The following is an 18,397-nucleotide window of genomic DNA, read 5'->3' as shown; positions in this document are numbered from 1 at the left end:
CGCCTTCCCGCCTCTCTCAGCCAGTAATACTCGAATGTTTCCGCCACCTCTAGAAAGATATACTGACCGGAAGCTTCGTCAACAGGCGGGAAGTTGAAAGTTTGTGTGTTGTCTCTGTTCAAAAAGTATTTTACGCGTTTATATGTGTTGTAATGTGTAGTAGCATATTCAGCTCGAGCTAAGCGAGTAAAAGAAGTGCAATTGCTTAAATGTTGTTAACGACTCCAGCGGGCGTGTCTCATCTTACGGTTTGTTGACAGTAGCAGAAGCTAACTTGTTGTTGTCGCTAGGCTCGTTAGCTAGGTAGCTAGCTACAAGTTGTCCGTCAGGATGGTGGACAGAAATCTTGTGAAGGAGTTGAAACGTTGGGCAACAGAGGAGTTCGGGCTTCCACCCGATAGCCTACCAAGTGATGGCTATTTTAAAACGTGGGTGCCGTCTTGTCTCTCTTTCTTTACTTTCGCAGTTGAATGTGCGGGTAAACTGACGTTAATGTTTTTCTTCAGCCTCTGTGTTGGTACAGGAAATTCAATATGGAAATATGTCATCCAACACGTTTTTAAGCCGAAGTAAGCCCACCGACGATCTTGTTGTTCGTTAGCCTCGTTCATTTCACCCGTGTCACCCATTTTTGACTAGGCAAACACGATTTCTTTTTCTTTGCAGGAATGTGAGGATCATGCGTGGAAATCTTCAGTGGTATCCTAAATGATTTTCAATGAATGAATGATGTAATTGAGAGATGTTAGTATCCGCATGTATATTTTTGTCATTCCACACTGTCGTTACAACAAATCTGTCATTTCATTGCACGATTGCATACAAAAATCTTGTGCTTTTGAGTGTTCCCAGGACTATATCCTATGAACATACTTGTCTTGGTGTTGGTATACACTACTACTACTATACTCACTTTGCCATCACAATCGCTGTCTCCTGAACATTTTCCTTGACGTTATTGTTTTCAAGGTACAAGGTTCTTCAAGACAAAGAGGTAGGCTTCAGATTTCTTTTTGAGGTAATTTCAACAACGATAATCAAAACATATATTTACGTATATTAACTTTTTTGGCATTTATTTACATTAAGTTAAAGCAGGCTGAAGGCCAGAGTGAGGCTGCAAAGCAGAGAGACCTTCAGAGGAAGATTGAGCAGCTGAGAGCTGAAATCAATCACCTGGACTCTCAGATTAGTGGAGCAGAGGAGAATCTGGCTGCACAAGGTTAATGCATTGCTAAATTTATTGTCTACGAATATCGTTGTATTTTATGCCTGATATCAAACAATACTTTTATACTACTTCATTCAAATGAACAGGCATTTTAGGCAAAATGTAGGATTGTGTTTTTAGTAGCACAGGGATGTAGTTATTAGAACTATTTCCTCAAAGTTAGGTGTTGGATTTGAGTCCACCAGTCAGCAAGGTGCCTTTGTGTTTGGATTTTTAAAACTCCTTCGACGGTCCAAGCAAGTAAATGAATTTGTGGCTCTAAATTGCCTGAGTGAGCATGGCTGTCAGTTTGTACACCCTATCTTTTGGTGAACTTAACTTAAAGGTTGGACCTGTCCAACCTTTCACTTTTATTAGCCCAATAACAAACAGATGAGTTGCCCTCCCTATGACCCTTGAGAGGAGAAGCAGTTACATGTAACATTCAATTGAACTATTGCATCTGTATTTGCTCATCACAGAGCAGTCTATCAGCAATAACTGGGCCCAGGTGTCAGACACGCAGCGCAGAGAGCTGGTTCTGCAGGCTTTCAGGGAGCGCTGTCTCTTGGGTCGCAATTTGCTTTCTGAAGACACCCAGAAAATCAGTGAACACTGTCAGACATTGGAACAGATGGCCAGGTAAGGCAGAAAAACGAACCCTGAAGTATAACTGATTATTGTGAATTTAGGTTTACACGACCTTATCAATCATGCTGCAGTTAAAATTGTGTGCTATTTTATTTAGTGTGTGTTCATTGTATATTGCAGGAAAGCAGAAATTGAGGTGCCATTTGATGATGAGACTTTTGGTGATTGTGATAACCTCAAAGCTACCATGGAGGCACAAGTTCTGGTAGGAGCAGCTACTAACTGTAAATCTGATTTGTGAATTATTGTGCAGATGCTGAAATATTGTGTGTGCTTGGTGTATCATTGCATGTCTTTTTGCTTTTAATTTGTTTTTCCATTGTACCTTAGCTGGTGGCACAACACTGATAATATTAAGATAGAAAGCCAAAGCAATAATTGTTTTTTTTATTTTCTTCCATCAGTGTGATGTGAGAGAACTGTGTGATGACAGGGTTCACTTCTATCAGTCTTTACAAGAGAGTGAACTGAAAACAGCACACACAGCCAAACAGTAAGGATTAAGGTCATATGCTATTAGAAAGGTTGGCCATTCAAAAGCAGTTTGACATTTTATTATATATTATTTGATGAGCTGATTGCTTCTCTTATCTTCATATCTTAAGCATGACGCAGGAACAGAGGACTGCCATGTTTCATTACTGGCTGAGCGCTGTGGAGGTTGGTTTAATCTGAACACATTTGAGAAAAAACTCTGTTGAATCTCTGTGTATTTACCATCTTAAATTGTTTCTATATGTAATTAATGTGTTACTTGTTATGGCATCAGAACCTACTGGGTGGTTATCCTCCAAACCACATCCTCTCAGCATTACAGCATTTAGCTTTAAGAGAACAGAAAGAACTACAGGACAAACTAGCTTCTCTGGATGTGACAAGGGATGTTACAGCTCTACGGTATTGTAAACATCCACGTTATTACAATGTTAAATGCTAGTGTCTTCTGTTAAAACAATTAGTCAGACGTGTTTTATTGTAATTGTCTGTAATAATAATTTCAGCTACCGATATGAAAGCAATCACCTCTTGGACACATCATCAGAAGAGCATAATGAATTGCCACCGGTTCAGGTCCTCCTACAGGTGCTGTGCAAACACTACAACATGAAATGTTTTAAAGATTCCTGGCAGATTCTTAAATATAATCCCTAGTCTAAAGATTGTAATTAATGAGTTTTAAACTGTAGCATTTTATGTTTATGTTGTTGCAGTCTGCTTGGGATGACATACAGCAGAGCTTAGTGGAACTGGCCCAAACTCGCTCCAGAGTTCAGAAGCTCAAAAACCAGCTGTTGACTCGTAAGAATGAGGCTGGAGAGGAGGTGTCTGGTATTGCAGATGATGTCAACAATGATACTTTGCCACTGTACGTCCACTCACCTCTCACCCTAAAAAAGTCAGAGGCATTCTGCTAATTTAACAAAATTCAGCAAAAGGTTAAAAGAACACACAGAAGTATTTTTAGCAGAATGCTTTTATTTTCTGTCATACTGACATAATTGTTGTTGAACAATTTTCATTTTTCTTATTGATAACTTTTGCCAAAACGCCTATATTTCTATAATTGTTTATATAAACTCTAGACTAGCTTCTTTTCTTATAAAGTAACTTGAACAAAACCTGACTTTAATTAACATGACATGTAGTTTATTACCAGTCAATTGACCAGATACTCTTAATCACCCTGGAATTGGAAGTTCTTTGCTTAAATGGCAGTAATCCTACATGGTAAACCTACCTGATAGTAGTAATAATAATTAATAGTAATAATTTATAAAATGTTTTTATGCGAGCAAATAAAACACCTGTCTTTTATTTCTTATTTGTTATATTGTCAGGTCAGTTTTAGAGCTGGAACTCCAGTGTGTGATGCAGGTGGCAGCCCGGGATCACATAAGAGACTGCTGTATCCAGCTCGACCAGCAGGCCAGAAGCAGAGAGGAGGCGCTCAGAAACCTCCGCAGCCAGTGGCAGAGCATCCTCGACTTCAGACACCTAGTTGTAAGAGTGTTGGATAAAGCAGTTTCTTCTTTTGAATTCTGTGTGTAATTTGGTCAGTGTTTCCTGTTGGAGCACTGAGTGGATAAATTGACATGAGATGCCAATATATCGGTAAAATGTTTTTTTTTTCTGTGTCTCTCTCTGAAGGCTGTTAGACAGGAGCAGATAAGAGGTCTGATTAAGGGGAACTCCACAACTAAGACAGAGTTAATACGTCTTCACACAGAGGTGAGAATGTTCTTTATCTATCATAGATGTAAAAGTATGTTTACTAGCATTTATTGATTAATTTGTGATATAATATTTTTTGATTATAGTATTTCTATGCCTTTTGTCTTGTTTCAGTTACAGGAATTTGTCCGGAGTAAGGTGGTGCCAACGTTAGAAAATGTTACCTGTACCGCCAGCAGTTTAAGAAACTCCATTTCTAAGGAAGCCAGACTTTTGGCAACGGTTTCACTTTTTGCTCTGGACAGAAGGACTCTTGAAGGGTATGAGAACATTACCTGCTACTTAAGGTGTAAAGTTTAGTCAGTTACATAAACTCTATAGTACTTTTCTATCAAATGATTTTCTTTTTTGGTAGGAAATTTCTTGTGTTGTGCCTTCATGATGAATTCATACATGCATTTTGATTGTTTTTATTTTTATTTTTTCGTTCTGTTAGAGAGCAAAGAATCCCTGCATCATGGTTATCCATTCATCGTTTGCTGTCTCCAACCTTCAGCAGCTTGTGCCAAAATCTTTCTTTCCCTCTGTGCAAGGTGAGCATTGGCACATACCTCATCTGTTGATCACAATAACCGTTGATCACAATGTGAGATTAACTCTGAGGTCTCATCATGCACTGTCTGTGCATCAGCAATGATTTAATGTGATTCAGTCGTGGTGGCCCAGTAGTTTGTATGCCTTGCCTCCAGGGTGATCATCATCTGGGAGAATCTGGCATTGTTACCACACTTCCACTACAATTTACCATGCTAGTTGAACAAAGCCTTTATTGTGGAACTTCGCATGTGAAGGCTGTCACATTCGCCATATTTGCATAAATGTTGTGGTAGCCCTGATAGGTCCTATTTCTCATACACACTGTGTTTTTTCTTAAAGTTATGTGTTTTTTGCAAATCCTACGTTTTCTTTTTCTCTTTTGTCATTGACGTAAACTAACGTTGCTCCTTCCTACACCCAAGGCTCCAGAGGACTTGTGTTCCCATGTGCTCTCCCAGAAGCTTGAGTTGCGTTTTTTCCATCAGTTACTGCAACTTCACTCTGCTACACTGTTAAAAAAACAGAAGGAAGCAGAGCACCTCCTTGCATCTGATCAAAAAGGTACTTGGGAAACTTGTTTAATGTGGCTATTTTTAGACATGCTGTATATTACATACAAACCATACTAATATAGCAATTTTTTATCTGTGCAAAACTGGTTTGTGTAAATACTGGTTTAGAGTTGTAATGTGAAAACAATCTTAGAAACAACGCAGTTACCATTTTTTTACTATTTTGTTTGTTAGCCTTGCTGTCTAGGGTCAGTGAGGAAGATCAAAAGATTCTGAAATCTCTGGTTCCAAGAGTCAGAAGCCTCACTCAGCGTTGTGCCCACGGCCTTTCCTATGGGGACCAAGTCAAAACTGCCATTGCTTGCTGGTGAGAAACATTGTACGAAGTAGAGAAGTTATTGTAAACCAGTTGGAATTCACAGCTATTAATTTCCTTTTGAAAATATCTAAAAAGGAAAGCTGTCTTTTTATGTGTAAAGTATCTTCATAATTTGTTTTATCACATCATTCATTGTTCAAAGCTGATGGTGACCCTCTCACTTGATGGAAGAGTATATTGTCTATTACTATAAACCACATTGTCAAGTGAAAGTAAACTTCATGGCAATCTGTTTATTACCATTTATCAGTTTTGACATAAAACACAAGGATTATCATTGATTCTATATATAGCTATTACAAATGCTATTAAGAATATCTTATGTTAAAGCTGTGTTTTCTTAACAGTTTGTCTTTTTTGTGTTCATGCATGTAGGTGGGATAAACCAGCACAGCATGTTTTACCTGACCTCACTAAAGGAGGACTCACTTTTCAGCAGTGGTTACAAAGGTGGAGACTTGCTGCCAAAGCCTCTTAAGCAATGCATTTAGTTTAAAAATATAAGTTTCTATTCCAACACTTTTCATGGAACGTAATCTTTTCAGTTGATTAATACATTCTGCTGCACCTCATCTGAATATCTCTTATACTGAATACTCTCCCTTGCTTCCACTGAAAGTTCATAAGGAAGGAACTTCTAATACCCACTAAACATGAGGAATGATTACACGAATAAAACGTGTTTCAATATGAAGATGGGCCCTTTATTATGCTTTTAAGATTACCTTTGAGCGTTGTAAGTCTTTTACACTATGCCACATTTTGTACTAATTTTGTCTTGTGTCAAAGTTTAGAATCTCTCTGTATGACCTTTATTATTTTGGTTTATATTTGTCTCATGAAACTAATAATTCTGTGTTATTTAAGATTACCACAAACAGAAACATCAGGTTATGATTGAACAAAACTGAATGGAAACTATAAAACCATATACAAAACCAGTCAGGTATAGGCTGGCTTGTCCATTTGCATAGGTTGGGTAATGCAGGAATAAGTTGGCGGTCAAGAGTTTTTCGTAGATGCTGAAAGGTTTGGGCCATAGAACACCGTATTTAGTCATGACAAGACAAAACTAAACATTTGATGTGTCTCGCTTTATGGTGATGTGATGACTGCTTTTCACTATATAGTTAATTAAATAATTGTTCTGGTTATGACCAAATCACACACTTACTGGTCTTGCTGTTTTACCATGTGACGTCACTCACCAATAAATCATTTAAAAACAAATGCTCAGTACAGGCCGTCTTTGACATGTTTTGAATAATGAAGTTTATTTAAAGTGCCTGATCAGGAGCAGTTGAAGCCGTTGACGGGCGCTAGCGTTAATCTCTTGTGGTTGTCGTGGCTACGCTGTGAAGTCCGCCGCCGTCGTTTCGCGTGGACTAGCATTGTTTCTTTGTAGCACTGGAGCAATCTGATTCTTGTGCACTCAGCTCCTCCCATCGCTGCGCATGCGCAGTTGAACTCCTCACTCCATTTTTTTTTCTGGTTTTCACTCCTACTCTGGCTTCCGGACGCCAAGACAGACCGCTGCCGCCGAATTTAAAGAGACAGGAGGTAGTTATTTTAAATGCGATAAACGGGAACCATTGTCCCCTGGCTTATTTTCCGACGCTTCTTGCTTTAGCTTGTTAAATTCGATGGCGCCGTTCAATCAAAGTCGTAGCGAGTAGCAGCTTGTCTGTCATCACCCTCCACTCTGCTGGATTTTCCGAGCCTTTTCCGCGCTGAGCCGAGACTGTCCAACCAGGCAAAGTAGGGTTGCTCGCTGGCAGGCTGGCTTCCCGACCGAGAGGAAGGTTTGTCGGCTAGCCAACAACTGGAGGTAACACCGAAGCTCCCCTCTCAAGTTGTGCTAGAGGCTCCCGAGCCTCCTGTCGCCGGGATAATGGCGAAGATTCAGACGCACAGCGCCGCGAAGCAAATAAACCAAATCCAAGACAAGCCTTACGTTATAACACAAAAGCAAGTGCAGCAGCAGCACTTCCAGAAACTGAAGGTAAGCAGACAACGGACACGACAGGGGAAAAGTCCCCGAGAGTCACAACCATTTTGTTTCTCTGATCAATGCAGCGTATTTGAGGCTTTTCTCTCGCTGCCCTGGCGTCGAGAGTAGTGAGGGGAACGGCGGGCTAGCGTCAGTTAGCTCGCTGGCCTATTAAAAGTAATTCATCGCTAAACAGCCGAACGTTGACGTTTGTGCTCAGATGCGTTCGCTGCCTTTCACTAATGGACGTCTGAGTGACAGTTAGCGCCGAGTTTTTTATTCGGGCTATGGCAGCAAGCCGCTGCGAGCAGTCGCTAACTCAAACCTCGGCTGTGGGAAGTTCCTCCTTGTTCGTTTTTTCAGCCACCCTGAACAAAGTGGAGGACGTCAGCCAGGCTAGCAAAGAACGGCTATTTCTGACGACTAGCGGCTCCGTTACACATGTCTTTGTTACCGCACTCTTGCAACATTTCCACCCAGTTTTCACTAACCCCGCTCGCTGCGACCATTGTATCGCGTTTATGCGGGGAGGTGTTGTAAGTGTCGCTGGAGTTGATTCTCGCCAGTTGGACTGGCTCTTGGCTAATGTTAGCTACAACAACCCTGTTCATGTTGTGCATTATTTCTGACAATGCTTTGTGCGGACACACGTTTGGCCGGACTCTAACCTAGCTTGGACGTTTTGGCCAACAAAAAGCCCCGGTCCGCTGAAAAGCTGCTCGATGCTTCTTGTGTTTGCGCATTTATTTATTTATTAAGCGGCGCTTGTGTAGATAACCAGTGCATTTGTTGATACGGCACTTGTGAAGAAAGCAAACACTGCCTATTGACAAAACCAGTGTTAAAATGCACATAGTCTGCTGTAGGACTCTGCACATATTTGTTTGTGTAGTACTTCCACTATATTTGATAGTAAACTCATTAATGTAGGCCATTTTTTGTTTATCTATTAGAATCCCTATTAGCTTCCGCTATAGCACTTTAAGTATTTCTAGTTTCTACACATTCAAAATACATCTTTAATGTGATAGCATGGAAAGTCTATATCTCTGAGGCCTTATCACAGTAGGATGTTTGTCAAGAAGTTTCTCCACAGCCCCACGTGACATGCACCGTGCTTTATTCTGCTTTCATTCATTTCGCTCTCCAGGTTGAAGATGCCTTGTCATATTTGGACCAAGTCAAAATTCGTTTTGCGAACGATCCCGGCATATACAACAAGTTTCTTGACATCATGAAGGAGTTCAAGTCTCAGAGGTATTTATGAGTATGAGATGCATGAAACACATGCTCATGACCACTACTGATTCCTAGAGAAGTTAGAAAGAATGGTTTTACATGTATATTATTACAGAGGCAGATTCCAATACAGGATACTTGGGATGATTATAGTGAAGCATGTGTGTGGAATGTGATTGCTCTGCAAAATATCTTAACATTATCTGGAGATTAAGCACATATTTTAAGGCTACTATCTATTGATAATAAGTCTCATATACCACCCTACTTTATTTATGTAAAAGTATATACTATCTTGAAATTTATATGTGAGGTGGCACGATAGAGTTGGTTAGTTAGTAATACAGATGAAAGATGTATTAAGAGATAAATTGTCTTTATTTAAGATTGTCTTTGTGCAGCACCCATCTATAGTAGCTAATCTTCACTACATCTTCATGTTTATTTTGTCTTCTCCTTCTCCTGATTAGCATCGACACACCAGGGGTGATAAACCGTGTGTCACAACTCTTTCATGGACACCCGGATCTAGTCTTGGGCTTCAATGCCTTTCTCCCACCGGGGTATCGGATAGAGGTTCCCAAGAATGGGATAGCCTTCCTTCAGTCTCCATTCACTGCACAGGTCTGTCTCAGCTGAAGTTAATAAGCTCACAGAGTCATTGCTTTTATGTTGGAACCCAAGACACATTCAGAAAGTTCACTATTGAAAACTTGTACCAGATGTGATGAGGGAATAGTTTTACAAATTTACATGCTAATCAAACATTTCTCTCACAGTAACATGGAAATAATATAAACCCCACTTAGTTTGTTGTTTGAGTCCACAGATTTAACTTCACTACTGTCCTAACCATAACCCAAAACCCAACCATAAACATCATGATAGTTGTAGCTGTATCTTAGTCATAAATCAATAAAGTGTAATAGTAAATGTAAATGACATAAAGGATATGAAAAAATAATGGACACTGCTAAATAGAACATTTCTTTATACCACTCCCTGTTTTTGCCACACTGTATGCTGCACATTCGTTTTGCCTTTTCATTGTAGTGTAAAACTTTATACACTAATTTACACACTTGAAAGAAAAATCTTTACCCTCATTTGGCCTAGTGTTTACTAGTAAATATCTCCCCCTGCAATCTGAACATCAGTAAAACATTTTATTTATTATTGCTCCTGTAATCATGCATCTGTTTTGCTCAGTGACTTTGATCTGACTCATTGTTACTGACTCACATCTGTGCAGGTATCCCCGAGCCAGCAGGGAAAGAGCGTTGCCACCTCTGCAGTGCCCACAACCTCAGGTAGTACCTCTGCTACAAACATCGAAGCCGGATCTGCCCAGACGAGTGCAGCGAAGGTGGCCTCGTCAGAGTCGCTGTCTTCTCCAACCTCAGCAGGACCTCCAGAGCCTCCCAGCAGACTTTCTCTTCCCTTAAGTGGCAGAGAAAGCCAGAATCAGGCAACCACCTCGTCTGTGTCCCCCCCTGCTTCAGAGACAAGCCCTGTAGAGTTTGACAGCGCCATTAGTTACGTAAACAAGATCAAAAACCGCTTTTTGGACCATCCAGAGATTTATAGAGCCTTCCTAGAAATTCTCCATACATATCAGGTACAGTAGAGACAAAATGTTGTTATTTCAGTTGATAATAATTTGCATATATAACATAAATTGGATTTCTTTTTTGGTTCAAGGTTATTGTTTAGTTTGTCTAAGCAGAGTTGAGAGAAAGTGTGTGTATTTTAGTGAGCGTCTGACGTTTCTAAAATGCTTTGTTGTTCTTTAAATAAGTACTAGTCAAGTAATTCAGGTTTCAACCACAGTCTGTTCCTTGGAGGACAGTGATTGTGTCTCTGACTACTGACCGTGTGTAGCTGGGTCAGATAATTTAGGTGATGCCTCATCGGTGATCAACCTTTTTTCTGACTATTCTCATTAGAAGGAGCAGTTGGAGGTGAAGGAGATTCGAGGCACCCGAGGTAACAGTGGGATGACAGAAGATGAAGTGTTTTCCAAAGTTGCCAGTCTCTTCAAGGGACAAGAAGACCTGCTGGCTGAGTTTGGACAATTCCTGCCTGATGCCAAGAGATCACTGGTTGGTCAAATGACAATAGGAAGACAAATATTAATTTTGCAAAAAGTCATTGGAATTTTGAAAATACATAATAAACAATTTGCAGTCTGTCTGTATAGACAGCAGACCTAAAGCAACATACACTACAACTTCTTGAATTCTGTCATCATTGTAATTAAACCTTCCTGATGTGACATTAGAAGATTTATAGTGATTAATTAATTTGGGTGTGGTAACAATAATCACACTATGTTCTTAAAAATTGATTACTAAATCCATTTTTTTTTCTAGAGAATCTAATTTTAGTCATGTTTCTTGTAGTTCACTGGGAGCTCACTGACGGGAGGAAAGGAGCCCCTGAAAAGGCCGGAGGATGAGGACGTGTTAACCAAACAGAACAAAAAGAGACCCAGGCCCATACTACTGCAGCACGTCTCCCCACTGCTAAAGGTAAGTTCCCCCTGTAATATTACTGCCAAGGCAGTCTTGTATGTTTCTAAGTTTTTATATTTCAATAGCCATAATCCTTGGTTGTGTTGTTTTTTTCTTTTTTGTAGAAGAAAATGAAATATTCCTGTACCAAAGATCAGTCCTTTGCCTCAGTTGGAAAACATGGAGTTTTAAGAGAATTCTCTTTTTTTGATAAGGTGAGGCATCATTATCCAGTGCATGATGCTGGCTCATATTGTTCCTATCATCCACAGCCACTGCATTTCCTTTTCCTCCTCCTTTCTTTCCTCATTTGTGGCCTTTGAATGTTTTTTTAATGCCTTTTGTAATGTGATTGGGCTAATTCAACCCACCCATGTTTAAGGTTCGCCGCCTGTTTAAGAGCCAGGAAGTGTATGAGAACTTCCTGCGCTGCATCGCCTTGTTTAACCAGGAGGTAGTTTCAGGAGCTGAGCTACTACAACTCGTCACTCCTTTCCTGGGGTGAGTGGACGGAGAGATGATGTCTCTAGATAGATGTGTGAAATGACAGGGTAAAGGTTGATGCACAGATGAATGTGTACAGCAGCTGCAATATATTCCTACATGCATATATCTGGAGGTTTTGTTGTATTTCTTTTTATTTTTAATTACGCTTAGCTTTATTATGAATTTGCTGTAACATTATGACATGGCTCATTTATAGGAATATTCGGTTTGGTTCACTGTTGTTGTTTAGGTTTAAAGATTACAATAGATTAAGGTTAAGATGAATTAAAGATTTTATCCATCTCCTTCCAGGAAGTTTCCTGAACTGTACTCCCAGTTCAAGTCATTTCTGGGGGACAAAGAACTCTCTCATGTGGTGTCAGGACTGTCGGATCGCTACATGGAGGGGGGAGGGGGCCGGGAGGTAGATTATGCCTCCTGCAAGCGCCTGGGGTCCAGCTACAGAGCACTGCCCAAGACCTACCAACAGCCTAAATGCAGTGGACGCACTGCCCTGTGCAAGGAGGTACACACACTTACATTTACTTGATGAGTAAATTGCTTTTTGGAATTTGCATCTTAGAAATGTTTTTGTACAGACGTGTCTCCTTCATGCTTCAAAAATGATTTTCCCTCTAAACAAACAATTGCAACATCAGTTTTCCTTGAGTCATTAACATGAAAACGAACACCATCAAATAAAAAAACACTGATGCACAGTGGACTAGGGGCCAACGTTTTTTTATTTAACACTATGTCTGCAGGTGTTGAATGACACCTGGGTGTCATTCCCCTCCTGGTCAGAGGACTCAACCTTCGTCAGCTCCAAGAAGACTCCATACGAGGAACAGCTGCATCGTTGTGAGGATGAAAGATTTGAGGTATGTATGTCCTCACAACCACGGTAAATACACTTTTTGAAGGTACCAGAGGTAGAACCTTAAAACGTGTATGTGTGTGTATTTTGTGTCCCTGGCCTTGAACAAGAGCACAATGTAAATATCTGACTCATACAGCTAATTTGGAATATGCAGCCTTTTAAAGCCCTGCATCTCTGTGCCACCTCTTACAGTTGGACGTGGTTCTGGAGACAAACTTGGCCACTATCAGGGTTCTCGAGAGTGTTCAGAAGAAGCTGTCCCGCCTTTCACCAGAGGACCAGGACCGATTCAGACTAGATGACTGCCTGGGTGGCACTTCTGAGGTCATCCAGCGCCGTGCTGTGTATCGTATTTATGGAGACAAAGCCCCCGAGATCATTGAAGGGCTGAAAAGAAGCCCTGCTACCGCTGTGCCTATGGTGCTCAAGAGGTCAGGCCACTTTCCCTTTTTGATGATTTTTTTTGTATGATTTCATATTTATTGGCTTGTTAAAAATTGTATGAAAGAAATTAAAAGCTGTTTGATTGTATTTTATCAGATCTCTCTGGCTTCTGCAGAGACCTCTGACATGTCAATTGAAGCACATAGTTGTTTTTCCTTTTTTCCTTTTTTTTGAAGAGGCATGAATTATCACAATCGTATATACACATTTTTGGAAATACTCAAATCAATGTTTTAAATCAGTGCTGATTATAAAATTGAGAGGTGCTTGCACTTAGAGAGCACATTGAATTTCCAGTAGCAGCAGGAAGGTTTATCCTTGTGGCAATATGACAAACGTTGGTTCTCACACAGCATGAGAAAGATCTGTGTGTCAACAAACGTGCGTGTTAGCAACAGCTGTGTTTAAAGCACTTGTTAGGTGAGATGCTTTTATCTTAGGCACTTATGATAACCTGAATTACAAAGATAGTTCAACTACACTGACTCACATTAACACTCTTAAACCTCGTCTTATTCCCCAGGTTAAAGGCCAAAGAGGAGGAGTGGAGAGAGGCCCAACAGGGTTTCAATAAGATATGGAGGGAGCAGTATGAGAAGGCCTACCTGAAGTCCCTTGATCACCAAGGGGTCAACTTCAAACAGAATGACATGAAGGCCCTGCGGTCCAAGAGTCTTCTCAATGAGATCGAGAGTGTGTATGATGAGGTAAGTTTCTCTTCCTTTTTAATACCTATGTTTTCAATATATAAAATAATGGATAGATGGTGTTACAGTACAAAAAATAGAAGTTCCAAGTTCACAGTACTCTAGACAATTAATAAAATGTCTAGTTGTTAGTTAGGAGTTAGTTAGTTAGTTACAACACAACCTGTCTCTTTGTTTATTCTTGGTTTTCCGACAATCACATTGTTGTGTTTTTATATTTGTCTCAGCGTCAGGAGCAAAACACAGAAGAAGGTGGAGTTGGTCATCAGAGTCGTAATGGATCTGGCTCAGCCTCCTCCAGTGAACCTCATATGGTGTTTACATATGAGGACAAACAGATTTTAGAGGATGCTGCTTCACTCATCATCTACCATGTAAAACGTCAGCCCACCATCCACAAAGATGACAAGGATCACATCAAGCGCATCATCCAGCACTTTGTCCCCGATATCTTTTTCTCCCGCCGCGGTGACCTCAGCGATACCGAAGAGTGGACAGATGAGGAGCCTGAGGCTGACGAGGGAGGGGAGAGAGGAGCTGCAGCATCAGGAGGAAATGGTAATTCCAATAATGCATCAGGAACAGCTGCAGCCACAGGAAGTCACTCTCAACCGGGCCAGCCGCAGTCCCAGAACCAGCCCCAACTTCAGCAACAGCTGAACGGTGAGTCAAGACGGAGGCGCGGCAGCCCAACCCAACCCACAGACACGGAGGCCTCTACCACCTCCAGTAGCACACCCCAGCCTGCAGGGACCGCCGCGTCCACCCCTGGAGCGACACCTATGGAGACAGGTTCGGGTGCAGCTGTGGAAAAGGTGGATTTGCGTGACCCAGAGGCAGAGCACCAGAAGGAGCTGGATGGCGTCTACAATCTTTTCTTCGTCAACAACAACTGGTATTTCTTCTTGCGGCTGCACCAGACTCTGTGTTCGCGGCTGCTGCGTGTCTACCGACAGGCAGAGCGGCAGCTGCTGGAGCACCGGGCGGAGCAGAGCAGGGAGAGGCTGCTGATGGCTGAGGGAAGAAGGGAAAAAGCCTGTGACCTCGCCATGGAGCTGCGCCTCAAACAGCCAAGTAGGTTGAACTGCTGACTCTACTACTGACTGGGTAGATGGTGAAACCTCTGTAAACTGTGTTTTGATCAGTTAAATAGCTAATATTTGCAACTCTGCCAAAAAAATCTAAAAAAAAAAAAGTAATATTTTTTTCAAAAACGTCTGACTGGTCCCAATGTGATGTGTGGTTCTACCTCAGGTGAGGTGGAGTTAGAGGAATATTACCCAGCCTTCCTGGACATGGTGCGCAGTCTGCTGGATGGCAACCTGGACTCCACACAGTACGAAGACACGCTGAGGGAGATGTTCACCATCCATGCCTACATTGGTTTCACGATTGACAAGGTCATCCACAACATCATTCGACAGGTAAGCTGAGTTTACAGTATAAATTCTCTAACTTCCCCCTCTCCTCATTTCTAATGATCCACATTATTATTCCTTCTCAGCTTCAGCACCTTGTAAGTGATGAGGTGTGTCTGCAAGTGGTCGATCTTTATCTGGCTGAGAGGAAGCGAGGAGCCGCCGGTGGAAATCTGTCCTCCCAGTGCGTTCGAGCTGCTTGGGAGACAAGCTACCAGTGGAAGGCTGAGAGAGTGATGGCTGAGGAGAACTGCTTCAAGGTGAAGAGTTCATAGCCCAGGGTTCTGTGAAAACTAGAACTTAAACAAAAGCTTCATTATCACTTGATGATGGTTTTATTTTGCTTCAACTACTTGACTGACTTAATGTTTTGCGTCATCAGGCGATGTTTATCCAAAGCAAGGGTCATGTGACTATGACAGTGGAGTTGCTGGACACTGAGGAGGCCCAGGCTGATGACCCGCTAGATGTACAGGTAAACATACTTGAAAACTATTGCGAAGCTTTTCCACACACACCTTGAGCTGGATAAGCTGAAGTTAAACTTTAACCAAATGGGGTGGAATTTATTCTGCTGCTTTTGCACTCTTCCCCCTTCTAGTGCCTGTCAACTTACATGGAGCAGTTTGTCGGAACAGAGTCCAGTCTGTGTTCTCAAGCAGAAGGCTATTTCTTCAAACCTGTATTTTTGCCCAGGTAGGACTATTAACCATTACTGACCTAATTGTTCCTTAAGCAGTCCATGTAACCGAAACAAACGTCACATTACAATGCAACCTGTTCCAGTCCAACATCCCAGATATTTCTTTTGTTTATGTGCCTGACTGAGCATTAGACTCATTATGTGGACAAAAGAAGGGGTGAGTGAGTAGATGGAATAGTCACACCTCTCACACGCTCCATTTAAGTGGAGCATTAACTGTGGCCTTTCTGGTGGATGGATGAAAGGGCACATGAAAGGGACAGTGTGATAAATTAGACACAGATATGCACATGTATGTATTGTCTTTGATAATTTTTCTAATGTCTAATATATTTGTCGTCCATTAGGAACCTGCGACGTTTCCGCCGTTGGCAGGTGCGACAGGTGGAGGCCATGCGCTGCAGGAGAGAGTGGCACCGCCAGCTGGGCGTGGAGAACGCCGGGAGCCTGGACTGTCGATTTAAACTCAACACTCACAAAATGGTGTTCGTCATGAACTCTGAGGATTACATGTATCGCAGAGGAGCACTTGTCAAGGCCAGGAAGGTGAATGAATGAATAAATACATCAGGTTTATTCCAGCTGAGCTTCTATGGGTTTTCAAAGATAAGACTCTGACTGTTTTTTTTCTCCTTCCTCTATAGTCTCAGCAAAGAGTGGCAGTGAACCAGCATGAACGCTTTGACAAGTGGCATCAGGGCTGGCTAGCCAATCATGTTACGGCCTCAGCTGAACGCTCTGTGCAGAACTGGCTCATGGGAGAGGAGGAGGAAGACATGATCCCTTGCAAGACTACCTGCCTGTCGACTGAAGTGAAAGGGCAGACGGTCAAAAGATACCAAGTTCATTACAGCAGTAGCAAAGCCCCAGCCTCGCCTTAGAGGCCTGCAGAGTGATGGACATGCAGTATGTGCCCACAAGACGCACACAGAGGTAAATGCATGGACTGAAAGGAGATTCATACACTAAATGCATACAGACATCTGGAGTCTCACTCCTTCACATGTTCACTCATTCACTTTCACAAGAAACTGTCAGAGAAGCAGCGGGTGAGTGAATGAGTGCACAGTGGGAGGAGTGGGGACGTGGGGAAAAGGACCTCCACAGACATTGTTGTAATCAATGAGAGTGAACTCTGCCCTGATTGACGGGACGAGTTGGACCCAACCGCACAAAGATCCTTTGTATCCTCTTCATCATTCGAACTTCTCTGGTGGCACTAAATTTAATGAGACTGAAGGACGGAGATGGTTGATCAGGTGAGAAGTTAAGACATCATGAAACTTGTTTCAGAAATGTGAATGTGTTTCTTTTTCTCCTTTTTCTCTTTTTGTTTTTTCTTCTTTTTTTAAGTCAAGTGTAGTTTTTAGCTTCTAAAGCCAGAGAGCCTTCTGCTTGCTTCTTGGTTGGATTGTGCGTGTTTATACAGAGGGATAATGGTAAATGTGTGTATGTGTGTGTACTGTTCTCTTCATTTTGTCTGTTTGTATGTCCGGTACAGACTCCACAACTCGAGTAATTACAATATTACTGTATGTGCATATATATATAGATATATAAACAGGGATCCTGCGGTTTTATATATGCATCTACATGAGTTAATCGATACATCTAAAGATCACATGGTTCTTTCAAGTGTTTGCTGTCGGCCAACTATTGATGTTTGCATTTTTATTTTTGTATTTTTCCATTTTTTTGTGTTGTAGCTAAACAAATTATCAAGAAGCAACTAGGAAACCTTAAACTTAATTGGTTTATTATTGATGAAGCAGTCATTATGTATCACATTCATGATTTCACCCAATGTTTACTTTGCCTCATCATTTTTTTTTTTGCATACTGACATTGAAAATAAAAGCAAAATATCAGTGTTAAAATAGAATGTATAACATTTATCCTGTATCAGTTATCACAAAATAAACAACCTAGTTGTGATTTTCTTAGATGTTGCCTGGCAGGATGGGTTGACACAACTTTAATGTCATCTCAGTGGATGAAAATTGACAGAAAATTGCCAGTTTCATCATTTCTTGCATGTATTGTACACAGTGGTGAAAACACTCTCACCAAAACATCCACTATTAAGTGATCAGTGCCAATGTGGAGTTTGGAAGTGTAGTTCCTTTTTATTTTCTTCTTTTGATTTTCTTCTCTTTCCTGTTTGCATAAGAGTCAAGGGGGTTACATTTAGAGTTTTTCCTTTTTTTTTTTTTTTGTTCTTTTTAAACCAAAGCCCATCTGCTTAGACAGATCATGGTTAGTTGAAAGGTCCAAAACCGCTACCTAAGGCTTTTGTAGTCAGACTGTTTAGTCAGCTATCTGTTAAACGTTTCATCTCGGCCACTTATTATTATTATTTTTTTATTTTGTTGAATTATGACAATATCTTGGACGGCTGCAGCAACCCACTGTGTTCTCCTCTGATTTTATGGGAGCGTTGTCTTTGCCAAGAAGTGCGATTTTCAGGATGATTCATTTAGCTGCTTGGCACCCAGA

The 18,397-nt window shown here is 41.2% G+C and overlaps 2 protein-coding genes across 4 annotated transcripts; both read left to right on the top strand.

The window, feature by feature from the left end:
• The first annotated feature begins 33 nt into the window (after positions 1-33).
• haus5 (HAUS augmin-like complex, subunit 5) lies at positions 34-6,751 on the top strand. Of its 2 annotated transcripts, none has more exons than XM_029149578.2 (20): positions 34-99; positions 291-428; positions 507-569; positions 667-699; positions 970-994; positions 1,090-1,222; positions 1,693-1,852; positions 1,982-2,066; positions 2,266-2,354; positions 2,467-2,521; positions 2,631-2,758; positions 2,863-2,944; positions 3,073-3,227; positions 3,700-3,862; positions 4,010-4,090; positions 4,208-4,353; positions 4,530-4,626; positions 5,053-5,191; positions 5,377-5,509; positions 5,897-6,751. In XM_029149578.2, the coding sequence occupies exons 2-20, from the start codon at positions 331-333 to the stop codon at positions 5,997-5,999; spliced, it is 1,968 nt and encodes a 655-aa protein (XP_029005411.1). In that variant the 5' UTR covers positions 34-99; positions 291-330; the 3' UTR covers positions 6,000-6,751. The 2 variants fall into 2 exon arrangements, with proteins under 2 accessions (XP_029005411.1, XP_040926106.1); XM_041070172.2 differs by having other exon boundaries at positions 54-125.
• Positions 6,752-6,802: 51 nt separating this feature from the next.
• sin3b (SIN3 transcription regulator family member B) lies at positions 6,803-17,840 on the top strand. 2 transcript variants are annotated; one of them, XM_029149575.3, is made up of 19 exons: positions 6,803-7,523; positions 8,662-8,768; positions 9,221-9,374; positions 10,003-10,368; positions 10,697-10,852; positions 11,153-11,281; positions 11,389-11,478; positions 11,646-11,764; positions 12,062-12,275; positions 12,514-12,630; positions 12,822-13,060; positions 13,597-13,780; positions 14,008-14,854; positions 15,035-15,204; positions 15,285-15,458; positions 15,581-15,673; positions 15,800-15,894; positions 16,249-16,447; positions 16,546-17,840. In XM_029149575.3, exons 1-19 carry the CDS (start codon positions 7,413-7,415, stop codon positions 16,780-16,782), a joined length of 3,801 nt encoding a protein of 1,266 aa, XP_029005408.1. In that variant the 5' UTR covers positions 6,803-7,412; the 3' UTR covers positions 16,783-17,840. The 2 variants fall into 2 exon arrangements, with proteins under 2 accessions (XP_029005408.1, XP_029005407.1); XM_029149574.3 differs by lacking the exon at positions 6,803-7,523 and adding an exon at positions 7,647-8,047.
• The last annotated feature ends 557 nt before the right edge of the window (positions 17,841-18,397 follow it).

The sequence above is a fragment of the Betta splendens genome, chromosome 4, assembly GCF_900634795.4.
Source record: "Betta splendens chromosome 4, fBetSpl5.4, whole genome shotgun sequence".
NCBI classification, from domain to species: Eukaryota; Metazoa; Chordata; class Actinopteri; order Anabantiformes; family Osphronemidae; genus Betta; species Betta splendens.
This window is presented reverse-complemented; position numbering and strand designations above follow the sequence as displayed.

Coding starts and splice junctions, on each gene's coding strand:
- haus5 (XM_029149578.2), top strand. CDS start 331: ATGGTGGACAGAAATCTTGTGAAGGAGTTGAAACGTTGGGCAACAGAG. Junction 995..1,089: donor AGGTTCTTCAAGACAAAGAG/GTAGGCTTCAGA, acceptor ATTTACATTAAG/TTAAAGCAGGCTGAAGGCCA. Junction 2,355..2,466: donor ACAGCACACACAGCCAAACA/GTAAGGATTAAG, acceptor TCATATCTTAAG/CATGACGCAGGAACAGAGGA.
- sin3b (XM_029149574.3), top strand. CDS start 7,799: ATGGCAGCAAGCCGCTGCGAGCAGTCGCTAACTCAAACCTCGGCTGTG. Junction 9,375..10,002: donor AGTCTCCATTCACTGCACAG/GTCTGTCTCAGC, acceptor ACATCTGTGCAG/GTATCCCCGAGCCAGCAGGG. Junction 11,282..11,388: donor ACGTCTCCCCACTGCTAAAG/GTAAGTTCCCCC, acceptor TCTTTTTTGTAG/AAGAAAATGAAATATTCCTG.